At 44.7% G+C, this 13853-nt stretch overlaps 2 protein-coding genes across 2 annotated transcripts; both read left to right on the top strand.

The window, feature by feature from the left end:
- The first annotated feature begins 2076 nt into the window (after positions 1–2076).
- LOC121068471 lies at positions 2077–6763 on the top strand. Its single transcript, XM_040553650.1, has 6 exons — positions 2077–2401; positions 2787–2940; positions 3525–3688; positions 4546–4677; positions 5285–5392; positions 5884–6763. The coding sequence occupies exons 1-6, from the start codon at positions 2081–2083 to the stop codon at positions 6436–6438; spliced, it is 1434 nt and encodes a 477-aa protein (XP_040409584.1). The 5' UTR covers positions 2077–2080; the 3' UTR covers positions 6439–6763.
- Positions 6764–8532: 1769 nt separating this feature from the next.
- On the top strand, positions 8533–13025 carry LOC121068466. Its single transcript, XM_040553649.1, has 6 exons — positions 8533–8990; positions 9376–9529; positions 10114–10277; positions 11135–11266; positions 11873–11980; positions 12471–13025. Exons 1-6 carry the CDS (start codon positions 8670–8672, stop codon positions 13023–13025), a joined length of 1434 nt encoding a protein of 477 aa, XP_040409583.1. The 5' UTR covers positions 8533–8669.
- Positions 13026–13853: the final 828 nt, after the last annotated feature.

The following is a 13853-nucleotide window of genomic DNA, read 5'->3' as shown; positions in this document are numbered from 1 at the left end:
GCAGGAATTTCTCCCATCATCTTTTGTGGTTCAGAAGGAAAGAAAAACACACAAGGTGTGACAGTCATACATTCTGAACACCTAACAAACATAAACCACAGCAGGACATAAACATCAAATCATCCCAAATCATCATCAAAACATCTTACATTTGAGATCTGCTTTTCATCCCAAAAGGTGGATTCTTCTGCTGTCAGAAAGGTGCTATTAAACACTGTCACCACCAGAGCAACACACAGACTAAATGGATATGTAGTTGAGACCAGGGGGAAAGGGGACCACTGTAGAACAATGAGTCCAATCGTAAGGTCCATAAACCCTCGCACAAGTTGCTTCCAGTCAGTAGAAAACTACCTGTTACTCCTCAACATCAGAAACTCTGCTTGCAGATGTTAGAAAGAACCAAACATTCCAACCTCCTGGCCCCTACCCCAACAAGAGTCCATCTCCAAGCTCTAGAGAAGGACTAGCTCCTAGAGAGACTGGGTGCACCGGACAGCAAGAGAGCTAGCACAAATGGTATGTGAGCGTGCATGAGTGAAGGGTGTGTGTTAAATTGGACACCAAGATCTTTCTGGGAGAGGCTGTGCACCACCAACAGATTCTGCCCTGGGGAGTCTCTGGTCAGTATTTTGGGGTAAGCAAAGCCGGGATGCCAGCTTGGTTGCCTTGGTTTCCGTGTGCCCACAGATGGAGACGGTAACCTGGACACTGTGGACTGATTGTGTGCCCATAATGCAGACAGGCAGGTTAAAAGGCGGCGCCTCTTCCTGCGGTCATCACTTCTTGGGAGTGAGATTGTGACGGACGAGGTAGGATGAGGCTTTTCTCCAATGCGTACTGTGAACTGTCGATCAAGCTTCATGTTCGTTAGTCAAATGAGACCAGTGAATAAGAGAATGTTTAAGTTTGCCTTCCTTTAAACAGGCACGCGTTGTGTGCAGCGGTGTCACAAGAGGAAAATTCAACTGAGAAGAGCCAAGCGGTAAGATTTGCTCCGTATGAATACAAGAGTTCATGCATTTTTTTTTGGACATAGGTAGTCTAGCGGAAAGCCTGATACTGTTCATGTGATAAATGGGTGGGAGGGGGCAATAGAAAAAAAATGAAATGCTGCAGATACACAAGGCTCTGTTTATCTGCAGAAGAAATTGCAAGCTCTTCAAGTGACGGTGTCAGAAGCGTGCAGCTAGCTCTCATGTGCACTTTCAGGGAGTCTTTAGTGGAGAAGAGCTCCTCTAGTAATGTGGCCAGTCAATATTAGTCACCAGACAGAGGGAAGAATTGAAGCAGCTTCTGGTCCTCTCTCTCATATCCCTCTGCCTCCCTTCCCAGCATGGCCATAGGAAAAAAAAAAAAAAAAAAAAAAAAAAAAAAAAAAGGCAGCCAAGCCCTTAGATTGTGCCTTCCTCTGGGTCCTGGGGTCTGGACTGCAGCAGTTTGGAAGATGCATCGGCTTGAATGAGTTACAGCCCCCATGGGCATACATGTTGGTCCTTCTCTCATAATGTACATACTTTGCTGTCCCCTTCACTTAAGCAAGATAACTTTACAAGTGGCCAGCAAAAGTTGAGAAGTACAGTCAGCAAAGACGGTATGGAATGCTAAAGGCCATTGAAGCCCAGCTCCGAATCTCTTTGGGTTTTCTTAGTCCCCCAATTTTCTTTCTGCATTTTTGTAAAGGCTAAGAAGGCCCTACGAAGCTCAGGAAACAATTCAAATTACTGACAGTTTCAGATGTGCAGTCTCCATCAATATTTGACTTAAGAATGAATTGCCATCAGCATTCTGTAGTGATTTAAGCGACCATGAGCAGGTGGGGAAAGTGGCTTAAAGTCAGGTTGAGGCCTAAAGTCAAATTCTTTGCTGACAAGTGCACATGTCACAAGGGAATTTCCTTCAGGAGTACCCTTGGACTGCAGAAACCTAGAGCTTCTCCTGTGCTTCTTCCTCCCCCATGAAATACTGCAGACCACTCAAATCCTGGTTAAATATTTGTCTCAAAACAAAGCAAGCAAATACGAAAGTCGTAACAACCCAACACGCAGACTGAAGATCAGTCCGAAATAGAAGCTATGTCATGAAGTACCGGTTGCATTGGCAGGGTGTGATGGAGCTGCCCGACTTGACCGTGCAGAAGGGCTCTGTGAAGCTCCTCAAGGAGAGATGGGAGTCCGCCAGTGCTCTGACACCCAGCCTGGCCTTCCAATGCCTGCCAGCCCCACGGTCCCTGGCACCAGAGAAAACCAGCCGTGGCAGCACCGTGGAGGAAGCCCCGGTAGACAGCGGTAGGGCGGACGTGATCAAGGAGGAGCCCCTGGGCAGCCCTCGTCAGATCGAGACCTTCCCCATTACCATCAAGGAGCTGCAGAGCCGCTTTGAGACACTGGGTGGCAGGAAGGTGAGTACAGGAAGGTTATGCAGCTGAAAATGACTCCTACTCTCTCACTGAGGACTTGTGATTCTAGCACTTTTTTCACCACAAGGAAAGCATGTGCACCTATGCCAAATAACGTTGTTTTGTAAGGAGACCGCGGCAGATGGAAAGGGCAAGATAATGCTAAGCGTGATGGTGCGCTGAAATATCAGCTAAGCAGCACACGAATTCACAATTCACAGCCTGCAGTGTCACAGAAATTTACCCTAGAGCATTCTGAAGAGCACTACTGCCAGAACAGCACCCCCTTCCAATCTGCTGCCTCTTCACATCCTTTCTGCCCCCTGAAAACCCTACCTGGCTCCTACCAGTAGCTTCTAACTCACATCCCCTCTATGTCTTCCAACAGGAAGCAGAAAGTGGGAGATGCTCACTGCCACCAGCACTGACTAGTCAGCCTCTGAGCCATACAGACATTTCTCTGATGGAGTCCAGTGTGAAAAGGGGGAGGGCAATCTTTGAGAAGATGTCCTCAGGAAAAGGACAGAACATCAACACTGAAGGTTAGCCTTACCACTTTGATCTGATTTCTTGCTTTAGTTCAATGCTCTCAGTCTCTGATGTGACAAGGTGCAACCACACTCACGTCAGGGCAGCACCCGGCTGCCCAGGGAGAGAATGTGGTGTTCTTATGAATGCAAAACAAGCTTTTCAGCTTTCTCCATTTTGTCTTTTGTATTATGGAGGAGTGTCTGATGCCTGTTAAATACTTTTTGAACAAAACACAACAGAATGTTTTATGTTTCGAGAAGATAACTTTTGATGAAGACAACCCAAATCACAAATATGATATCAAAAATATGGGCAACATTCATCAATTACCAAAAAGTGGTATCTTCATTTTCTCGTTTGGTGAAGATAGTTTGGATTTGGCAAAGCGTTTCTTTGGTAACAACCTGTTAACTTTTATTTGTGGCTTTCTGGTTTCCACAAATCAAACACTCCGTACTTGATATGTTGTAAAGTAGAAGTACGACACAATTGCTAAAAAGTTGGCGATACTTTTCATTTTGCTTACTGCTTTTCTTTCAAGATTTGAAACACATGCACCCATCTCCCTCTCCTCAACTATAATGTCTATTTGTAGTTGCAGTAGGTGGTTGCAAAGCTGTAGGAGGACTTCCAGAAGAGAGCCCTCTCAACACTGGCAACATGCTGATGGACTTTCAGGAGAATGTCTTCTTGAAAGAAAAAATGGCTCTCTACCAGGCTGCCGTGTCCAAGGCAGAGAGCAGCAACTGCTTTGCCAATGTAAGATACCAATGTCTCATTATCTTCTTAATTCTACCTTTGCTTTGCACAGGGACAGATCATAACTGTCATTTCTACAAGCAAGCTATCAGATGGATCATAGAGGGGATCAAAATTTCAATCTGAAATTAGGAAACCTACATAGCAAACATAGTCATCCATCAGTCTCTGTCTCTACCAAATGAGATTTGTCTTGCTATATGCCTTTGGTCTTTTGGGCAATCCCCATTAATTCATGGAAATACTCTTCCTTTTAGTCCACCTTTGCCTGAACTTAATGTATGAAGACCATAAGCAGGAGAGAGATAAACATCGTGGTTATCCTATTTGCTCATGATGTCAAAACAAGGCAGTTTCTTTATCACAACAACTATTCTCTATCACCAAATAATAAAATCATATTCAGGAGAGCAGTGAATTTAGAGCTCTTGCTGCCGAAACTGAAGAATTTGAAATTACCGCATTATAAAACAGCTCAGGTATGGGTGCTCAGGTATCCCAGAAGCCACCTAGGGGAAGCAGCCACCAGCCACGCTCACCTTCTGAGTCCAGGTGCATGCAATTCCTGCCCACTGGCTTCTTTATTTCCCAATTGACCTGGTGTATTCAGGGCAGATTCCTGTGGTTCTTTGAGCCGAGAATGTTCCAATTCCCTCCTCCCAACGCTGCCAACAATGCTGCCATTAGCTCTCTCTCCCCCAAAGGAAGGACTGTAGGAAGCCTGACCCAACCGAACCATATTGAGAACATATGAACTGCTTCATTTACGCTCTAGACCACCTTGCCCTTTCTTGTTGAAATTCCTGCTACATTCTTACTGCAAATGGAAAACACCTGGCCTTATTTGATCACTCTAGACTTCAGAGGAAATCAAATCCTGCACTGTGCCTGGTGGCCCGGCTGCAGTGAAGAAACAGTTTGAGAAAGGGCAGATGACCCCTTCAAGGACCACCTTTGCTCGCTCTGAGCACCAGCACAAATCTGCAGAGGTAACAATGGCATTTTTAATACTAACAAATTAGGTCTGCCCTGCTAAAGAGCTCAAGGGAAAAATACCATTATTTGCCTTATTTTGGGATTCACTGTCCCTGGGGGTGTTCAAGGAAAGGTTGGACTTGGTGCTTAGGAACATGGTTTAGTGGGTGCCATTGGTGGTAGAGGGATGGTTGGACCAGATGATCTTGGAGGTCTTTTCCAACCTTAGTGATTCTATGATACTGTGATCCTCTATGATCCTCCTTAAACAGAGTAGAGATGGAAAAATTTGCATCCCATTTTCTTTTCAACTTGCTAGGGTGTAAACTCTATACCTCTTCACGTTGTGTGGCTCTCTCAGCTGTTACACAGACACAGCTTGCACGTGTACGTCATGCTTTGACTTGCCCTCCTCGAGCCTCACCTAACTTTGACCAAACTTCTCGGTACATGGGATCCTTGTGGCACTTGTAACCCATTAAATCATCACAGTACATCGCCATAAAGGAACTGTTTGGGCCTACACCTCTTAAAGTAGAATTGTTTTGTGATATCCCTTCACAGGCAGAAACAAAAATCCAGGTTACTGTTAATTATGCGATTCATTGTATTTGTCTTCAGGAGACCTCAAGTACCACTCAGCTCCCAGTATCAAGCAGCACCAGGGAATCTGAGTGTAGTGGAACAGCCTCCAAAGAAGGCCCAATGGAAGCCTTTCAAACTCAAGAGGTAACTTTATCAATTAATAATTATGTCATTTGGCAGGTATACCGAGATGCCAATACTTATTTGCTTTGCCTCTTACTCCAGCACTTCTTGGTACAGCAAGATCTTGATGTTCTGCCGATAGCTACCCTCCTTTGGCAGTGCATAACAATGGTTTTAGGACGGTGTCCTATACAGTGTTGTTTGAATGTGGTAATGAATGGGGTTTCCCATTCATACTTCTCTGTGATGTTTTGAAGACAGCAACAGAAATATGGAAAATTCGTACATGTTGCTCTAAATCCTGCAGTAAATTGAAGGGTTTGTGCACAGGTTTCTCTTGGGGAGCAAATAGTATTTAGTAGAGTCTGTAATTCAGCAAGCATTTCTACTATGTGACAAACACAATTAAAAACAGAACTCAAACACTTGTGCTTTTCCTTTCCTTCTCTGATGAAGGCAGCCTCTTCTTTCCTTGTTTTCAGTCTCTAAAAGTCTATGTTTTCTGTCACCAGTTTCTCAGATGCACAGAAACTGTCAACTTGAGGAAAAGTGAAGACAAAATTCAAAAAGGTGAGGGTTATCTGGACCAGACAATTCAACTGGCACAGATGAGGGAAGCACTGCGCCAGCCCAAAAGCACAATGCTGTCTGCTGCTTCCAAAATGAGAGCCATTAATGCGATCATCAAGAACCATGCACATTCTGTAAGACGGCCACATCACCAAGGAGCTGCTGGTCTGACAGTCTCAAATGTCGTTGAAGGAGAAAATCCAAAGTGTCAAAGAGGTGAAATCTGTTCAGAGGAGACGCTCCCTAAGCCTACAGAGCCGCAGATGAGGGAGCCACTGAGACAGCCCAAAAGCAAAATCAATTTTGCAGCTTCCAGAATTAAGGCTATCAATGAAATTCACAGAAATCAGAAACATTCTCAAAGACATCCAAAGCAGGAAGGAGCTGCTTTTCTGGCGGAGAATGTGCAAGGGTTCAAAACCACAAAATCCAACATAAAGAACAAAGACGCCAGCTTCACGGTCTATGTGTTGTGCAGTAATGCACAACAAGTCTAAAATAAAAAGGTGAAATGACTTAAAACTAGTAGACTTGTCTGAAATTTTGCTGCCTGTCTCTCTTGCTAGGAGTCTCAGCAGTCTTCTACCATCTTTCTTTGGCAAAGACATGTTTGAAAAGAAAAACTAAAAATCACAATCAGGGGAAGAGCTCTGGATCTCCAAAGTACCAATCTGCAGGTCTTATATGCAGGCTACCATTATGTCAGGATAACAACAATCTGCTGCCCAGGAAGATTAATCTTACTTTGAATTCACTAGGCACTGCAATACTATGCTCCTCAGAAAATCAGCTTACATTTGAGATCTGCTTTTCATCCCAAAAGGTGGATTCTTCTGCTGTCAGAAAGGTGCTATTAAACACTGTCACCACCAGAGCAACACACAGACTAAATGGATATGTAGTTGAGACCAGGGGAAAGGGGACCACTGTAGAACAATGAGTCCAATCGTAAGGTCCATAAACCCTCGCACAAGTTGCTTCCAGTCAGTAGAAAACTACCTGTTACTCCTCAACATCAGAAACTCTGCTTGCAGATGTTAGAAAGAACCAAACATTCCAACCTCCTGGCCCCTACCCCAACAAGAGTCCATCTCCAAGCTCTAGAGAAGGACTAGCTCCTAGAGAGACTGGGTGCACCGGACAGCAAGAGAGCTAGCACAAATGGTATGTGAGCGTGCATGAGTGAAGGGTGTGTGTTAAATTGGACACCAAGATCTTTCTGGGAGAGGCTGTGCACCACCAACAGATTCTGCCCTGGGGAGTCTCTGGTCAGTATTTTGGGGTAAGCAAAGCCGGGATGCCAGCTTGGTTGCCTTGGTTTCCGTGTGCCCACAGATGGAGACGGTAACCTGGACACTGTGGACTGATTGTGTGCCCATAATGCAGACAGGCAGGTTAAAAGGCGGCGCCTCTTCCTGCGGTCATCACTTCTTGGGAGTGAGATTGTGACGGACGAGGTAGGATGAGGCTTTTCTCCAATGCGTACTGTGAACTGTCGATCAAGCTTCATGTTCGTTAGTCAAATGAGACCAGTGAATAAGAGAATGTTTAAGTTTGCCTTCCTTTAAACAGGCACGCGTTGTGTGCAGCGGTGTCACAAGAGGAAAATTCAACTGAGAAGAGCCAAGCGGTAAGATTTGCTCCGTATGAATACAAGAGTTCATGCATTTTTTTTTGGACATAGGTAGTCTAGTGGAAAGCCTGATACTGTTCATGTGATAAATGGGTGGGAGGGGGCAATAGAAAAAAAATGAAATGCTGCAGATACACAAGGCTCTGTTTATCTGCAGAAGAAATTGCAAGCTCTTCAAGTGACGGTGTCAGAAGCGTGCAGCTAGCTCTCATGTGCACTTTCAGGGAGTCTTTAGTGGAGAAGAGCTCCTCTAGTAATGTGGCCAGTCAATATTAGTCACCAGACAGAGGGAAGAATTGAAGCAGCTTCTGGTCCTCTCTCTCATATCCCTCTGCCTCCCTTCCCAGCATGGCCATAGGAAAAAAAAAAAAAAAAAAAAAAAAAAAAAAAAAAAAGGCAGCCAAGCCCTTAGATTGTGCCTTCCTCTGGGTCCTGGGGTCTGGACTGCAGCAGTTTGGAAGATGCATCGGCTTGAATGAGTTACAGCCCCCATGGGCATACATGTTGGTCCTTCTCTCATAATGTACATACTTTGCTGTCCCCTTCACTTAAGCAAGATAACTTTACAAGTGGCCAGCAAAAGTTAAGAAGTACAGTCAGCAAAGACGGTATGGAATGCTAAAGGCCATTGAAGCCCAGCTCCGAATCTCTTTGGGTTTTCTTAGTCCCCCAATTTTCTTTCTGCATTTTTGTAAAGGCTAAGAAGGCCCTACGAAGCTCAGGAAACAATTCAAATTACTGACAGTTTCAGATGTGCAGTCTCCATCAATATTTGACTTAAGAATGAATTGCCATCAGCATTCTGTAGTGATTTAAGCGACCATGAGCAGGTGGGGAAAGTGGCTTAAAGTCAGGTTGAGGCCTAAAGTCGAATTCTTTGCTGACAAGTGCACATGTCACAAGGGAATTTCCTTCAGGAGTACCCTTGGACTGCAGAAACCTAGAGCTTCTCCTGTGCTTCTTCCTCCCCCATGAAATACTGCAGACCACTCAAATCCTGGTTAAATATTTGTCTCAAAACAAAGCAAGCAAATACGAAAGTCGTAACAACCCAACAACGCAGACTGAAGATCAGTCCGAAATAGAAGCTATGTCATGAAGTACCTGTTGCATTGGCAGGGTGTGATGGAGCTGCCCGACTTGACCGTGCAGAAGGGCTCTGTGAAGCTCCTCAAGGAGAGATGGGAGTCCGCCAGTGCTCTGACACCCAGCCTGGCCTTCCAATGCCTGCCAGCCCCACGGTCCCTGGCACCAGAGAAAACCAGCCGTGGCAGCACCGTGGAGGAAGCCCCGGTAGACAGCGGTAGGGCGGACGTGATCAAGGAGGAGCCCCTGGGCAGCCCTCGTCAGATCGAGACCTTCCCCATTACCATCAAGGAGCTGCAGAGCCGCTTTGAGACACTGGGTGGCAGGAAGGTGAGTACAGGAAGGTTATGCAGCTGAAAATGACTCCTACTCTCTCACTGAGGACTTGTGATTCTAGCACTTTTTTCACCACAAGGAAAGCATGTGCACCTATGCCAAATAACGTTGTTTTGTAAGGAGACCGCGGCAGATGGAAAGGGCAAGATAATGCTAAGCGTGATGGTGCGCTGAAATATCAGCTAAGCAGCACACGAATTCACAATTCACAGCCTGCAGTGTCACAGAAATTTACCCTAGAGCATTCTGAAGAGCACTACTGCCAGAACAGCACCCCCTTCCAATCTGCTGCCTCTTCACATCCTTTCTGCCCCCTGAAAACCCTACCTGGCTCCTACCAGTAGCTTCTAACTCACATCCCCTCTATGTCTTCCAACAGGAAGCAGAAAGTGGGAGATGCTCACTGCCACCAGCACTGACTAGTCAGCCTCTGAGCCATACAGACATTTCTCTGATGGAGTCCAGTGTGAAAAGGGGGAGGGCAATCTTTGAGAAGATGTCCTCAGGAAAAGGACAGAACATCAACACTGAAGGTTAGCCTTACCACTTTGATCTGATTTCTTGCTTTAGTTCAATGCTCTCAGTCTCTGATGTGACAAGGTGCAACCACACTCACGTCAGGGCAGCACCCGGCTGCCCAGGGAGAGAATGTGGTGTTCTTATGAATGCAAAACAAGCTTTTCAGCTTTCTCCATTTTGTCTTTTGTATTATGGAGGAGTGTCTGATGCCTGTTAAATACTTTTTGAACAAAACACAACAGAATGTTTTATGTTTCGAGAAGATAACTTTTGATGAAGACAACCCAAATCACAAATATGATATCAAAAATATGGGCAACATTCATCAATTACCAAAAAGTGGTATCTTCATTTTCTCGTTTGGTGAAGATAGTTTGGATTTGGCAAAGCGTTTCTTTGGTAACAACCTGTTAACTTTTATTTGTGGCTTTCTGGTTTCCACAAATCAAACACTCCGTACTTGATATGTTGTAAAGTAGAAGTACGACACAATTGCTAAAAAGTTGGCGATACTTTTCATTTTGCTTACTGCTTTTCTTTCAAGATTTGAAACACATGCACCCATCTCCCTCTCCTCAACTATAATGTCTATTTGTAGTTGCAGTAGGTGGTTGCAAAGCTGTAGGAGGACTTCCAGAAGAGAGCCCTCTCAACACTGGCAACATGCTGATGGACTTTCAGGAGAATGTCTTCTTGAAAGAAAAAATGGCTCTCTACCAGGCTGCCGTGTCCAAGGCAGAGAGCAGCAACTGCTTTGCCAATGTAAGATACCAATGTCTCATTATCTTCTTAATTCTACCTTTGCTTTGCACAGGGACAGATCATAACTGTCATTTCTACAAGCAAGCTATCAGATGGATCATAGAGGGGATCAAAATTTCAATCTGAAATTAGGAAACCTACATAGCAAACATAGTCATCCATCAGTCTCTGTCTCTACCAAATGAGATTTGTCTTGCTATATGCCTTTGGTCTTTTGGGCAATCCCCATTAATTCATGGAAATACTCTTCCTTTTAGTCCACCTTTGCCTGAACTTAATGTATGAAGACCATAAGCAGGAGAGAGATAAACATCGTGGTTATCCTATTTGCTCATGATGTCAAAACAAGGCAGTTTCTTTATCACAACAACTATTCTCTATCACCAAATAATAAAATCATATTCAGGAGAGCAGTGAATTTAGAGCTCTTGCTGCCGAAACTGAAGAATTTGAAATTACCGCATTATAAAACAGCTCAGGTATGGGTGCTCAGGTATCCCAGAAGCCACCTAGGGGAAGCAGCCACCAGCCACGCTCACCTTCTGAGTCCAGGTGCATGCAATTCCTGCCCACTGGCTTCTTTATTTCCCAATTGACCTGGTGTATTCAGAGCAGATTCCTGTGGTTCTTTGAGCCGAGAATGTTCCAATTCCCTCCTCCCAACGCTGCCAACAATGCTGCCATTAGCTCTCTCTCCCCCAAAGGAAGGACTGTAGGAAGCCTGACCCAACCGAACCATATTGAGAACATATGAACTGCTTCATTTACGCTCTAGACCACCTTGCCCTTTCTTGTTGAAATTCCTGCTACATTCTTACTGCAAATGGAAAACACCTGGCCTTATTTGATCACTCTAGACTTCAGAGGAAATCAAATCCTGCACTGTGCCTGGTGGCCCGGCTGCAGTGAAGAAACAGTTTGAGAAAGGGCAGATGACCCCTTCAAGGACCACCTTTGCTCGCTCTGAGCACCAGCACAAATCTGCAGAGGTACAATGGCATTTTTAATACTAACAAATTAGGTCTGCCCTGCTAAAGAGCTCAAGGGAAAAATACCATTATTTGCCTTATTTTGGGATTCACTGTCCCTGGGGGTGTTCAAGGAAAGGTTGGACTTGGTGCTTAGGAACATGGTTTAGTGGGTGCCATTGGTGGTAGAGGGATGGTTGGACCAGATGATCTTGGAGGTCTTTTCCAACCTTAGTGATTCTATGATACTGTGATCCTCTATGATCCTCCTTAAACAGAGTAGAGATGGAAAAATTTGCATCCCATTTTCTTTTCAACTTGCTAGGGTGTAAACTCTATACCTCTTCACGTTGTGTGGCTCTCTCAGCTGTTACACAGACACAGCTTGCACGTGTACGTCATGCTTTGACTTGCCCTCCTCGAGCCTCACCTAACTTTGACCAAACTTCTCGGTACATGGGATCCTTGTGGCACTTGTAACCCATTAAATCATCACAGTACATCGCCATAAAGGAACTGTTTGGGCCTACACCTCTTAAAGTAGAATTGTTTTGTGATATCCCTTCACAGGCAGAAACAAAAATCCAGGTTACTGTTAATTATGCGATTCATTGTATTTGTCTTCAGGAGACCTCAAGTACCACTCAGCTCCCAGTATCAAGCAGCACCAGGGAATCTGAGTGTAGTGGAACAGCCTCCAAAGAAGGCCCAATGGAAGCCTTTCAAACTCAAGAGGTAACTTTATCAATTAATAATTATGTCATTTGGCAGGTATACCGAGATGCCAATACTTATTGCTTTGCCTCTTACTCCAGCACTTCTTGGTACAGCAAGATCTTGATGTTCTGCCGATAGCTACCCTCCTTTGGCAGTGCATAACAATGGTTTTAGGACGGTGTCCTATACAGTGTTGTTTGAATGTGGTAATGAATGGGGTTTCCCATTCATACTTCTCTGTGATGTTTTGAAGACAGCAACAGAAATATGGAAAATTCGTACATGTTGCTCTAAATCCTGCAGTAAATTGAAGGGTTTGTGCACAGGTTTCTCTTGGGGAGCAAATAGTATTTAGTAGAGTCTGTAATTCAGCAAGCATTTCTACTATGTGACAAACACAATTAAAAACAGAACTCAAACACTTGTGCTTTTCCTTTCCTTCTCTGATGAAGGCAGCCTCTTCTTTCCTTGTTTTCAGTCTCTAAAAGTCTATGTTTTCTGTCACCAGTTTCTCAGATGCACAGAAACTGTCAACTTGAGGAAAAGTGAAGACAAAATTCAAAAAGGTGAGGGTTATCTGGACCAGACAATTCAACTGGCACAGATGAGGGAAGCACTGCGCCAGCCCAAAAGCACAATGCTGTCTGCTGCTTCCAAAATGAGAGCCATTAATGCGATCATCAAGAACCATGCACATTCTGTAAGACGGCCACATCACCAAGGAGCTGCTGGTCTGACAGTCTCAAATGTCGTTGAAGGAGAAAATCCAAAGTGTCAAAGAGGTGAAATCTGTTCAGAGGAGACGCTCCCTAAGCCTACAGAGCCGCAGATGAGGGAGCCACTGAGACAGCCCAAAAGCAAAATCAATTTTGCAGCTTCCAGAATTAAGGCTATCAATGAAATTCACAGAAATCAGAAACATTCTCAAAGACATCCAAAGCAGGAAGGAGCTGCTTTTCTGGCGGAGAATGTGCAAGGGTTCAAAACCACAAAATCCAACATAAAGAACAAAGACGCCAGCTTCACGGTCTATGTGTTGTGCAGTAATGCACAACAAGTCTAAATAAAAGGTGAAATGACTTAAAACTAGTAGACTTGTCTGAAATTTTGCTGCCTGTCTCTCTTGCTAGGAGTCTCAGCAGTCTTCTACCATCTTTCTTTGGCAAAGACATGTTTGAAAAGAAAAACTAAAAATCACAATCAGGGGAAGAGCTCTGGATCTCCAAAGTACCAATCTGCAGGTCTTATATGCAGGCTACCATTATGTCAGGATAACAACAATCTGCTGCCCAGGAAGATTAATCTTACTTTGAATTCACTAGGCACTGCAATACTATGCTCCTCAGAAAATCAGCTTACATTTGAGATCTGCTTTTCATCCCAAAGGTGGATTCTTCTGCTGTCAGAAAGGTGCTATTAAACACTGTCACCACCAGAGCAACACACAGACTAAATGGATATGTAGTTGAGACCAGGGGGAAAGGGGACCACTGTAGAACAATGAGTCCAATCGTAAGGTCCATAAACCCTCGCACAAGTTGCTTCCAGTCAGTAGAAAACTACCTGTTACTCCTCAACATCAGAAACTCTGCTTGCAGATGTTAGAAAGAACCAAACATTCCAACCTCCTGGCCCCTACCCCAACAAGAGTCCATCTCCAAGCTCTAGAGAAGGACTAGCTCCTAGAGAGACTGGGTGCACCGGACAGCAAGAGAGCTAGCACAAATGGTATGTGAGCGTGCATGAGTGAAGGGTGTGTGTTAAATTGGACACCAAGATCTTTCTGGGAGAGGCTGTGCACCACCAACAGATTCTGCCCTGGGGAGTCTCTGGTCAGTATTTTGGGGTAAGCAAAGCCGGGATGCCAGCTTGGTTGCCTTGGTTTCCGTGT

The sequence above is a fragment of the Cygnus olor genome, chromosome 3, assembly GCF_009769625.2.
Source record: "Cygnus olor isolate bCygOlo1 chromosome 3, bCygOlo1.pri.v2, whole genome shotgun sequence".
Classification (NCBI taxonomy): domain Eukaryota; kingdom Metazoa; phylum Chordata; class Aves; order Anseriformes; family Anatidae; genus Cygnus; species Cygnus olor.
This window is presented reverse-complemented; position numbering and strand designations above follow the sequence as displayed.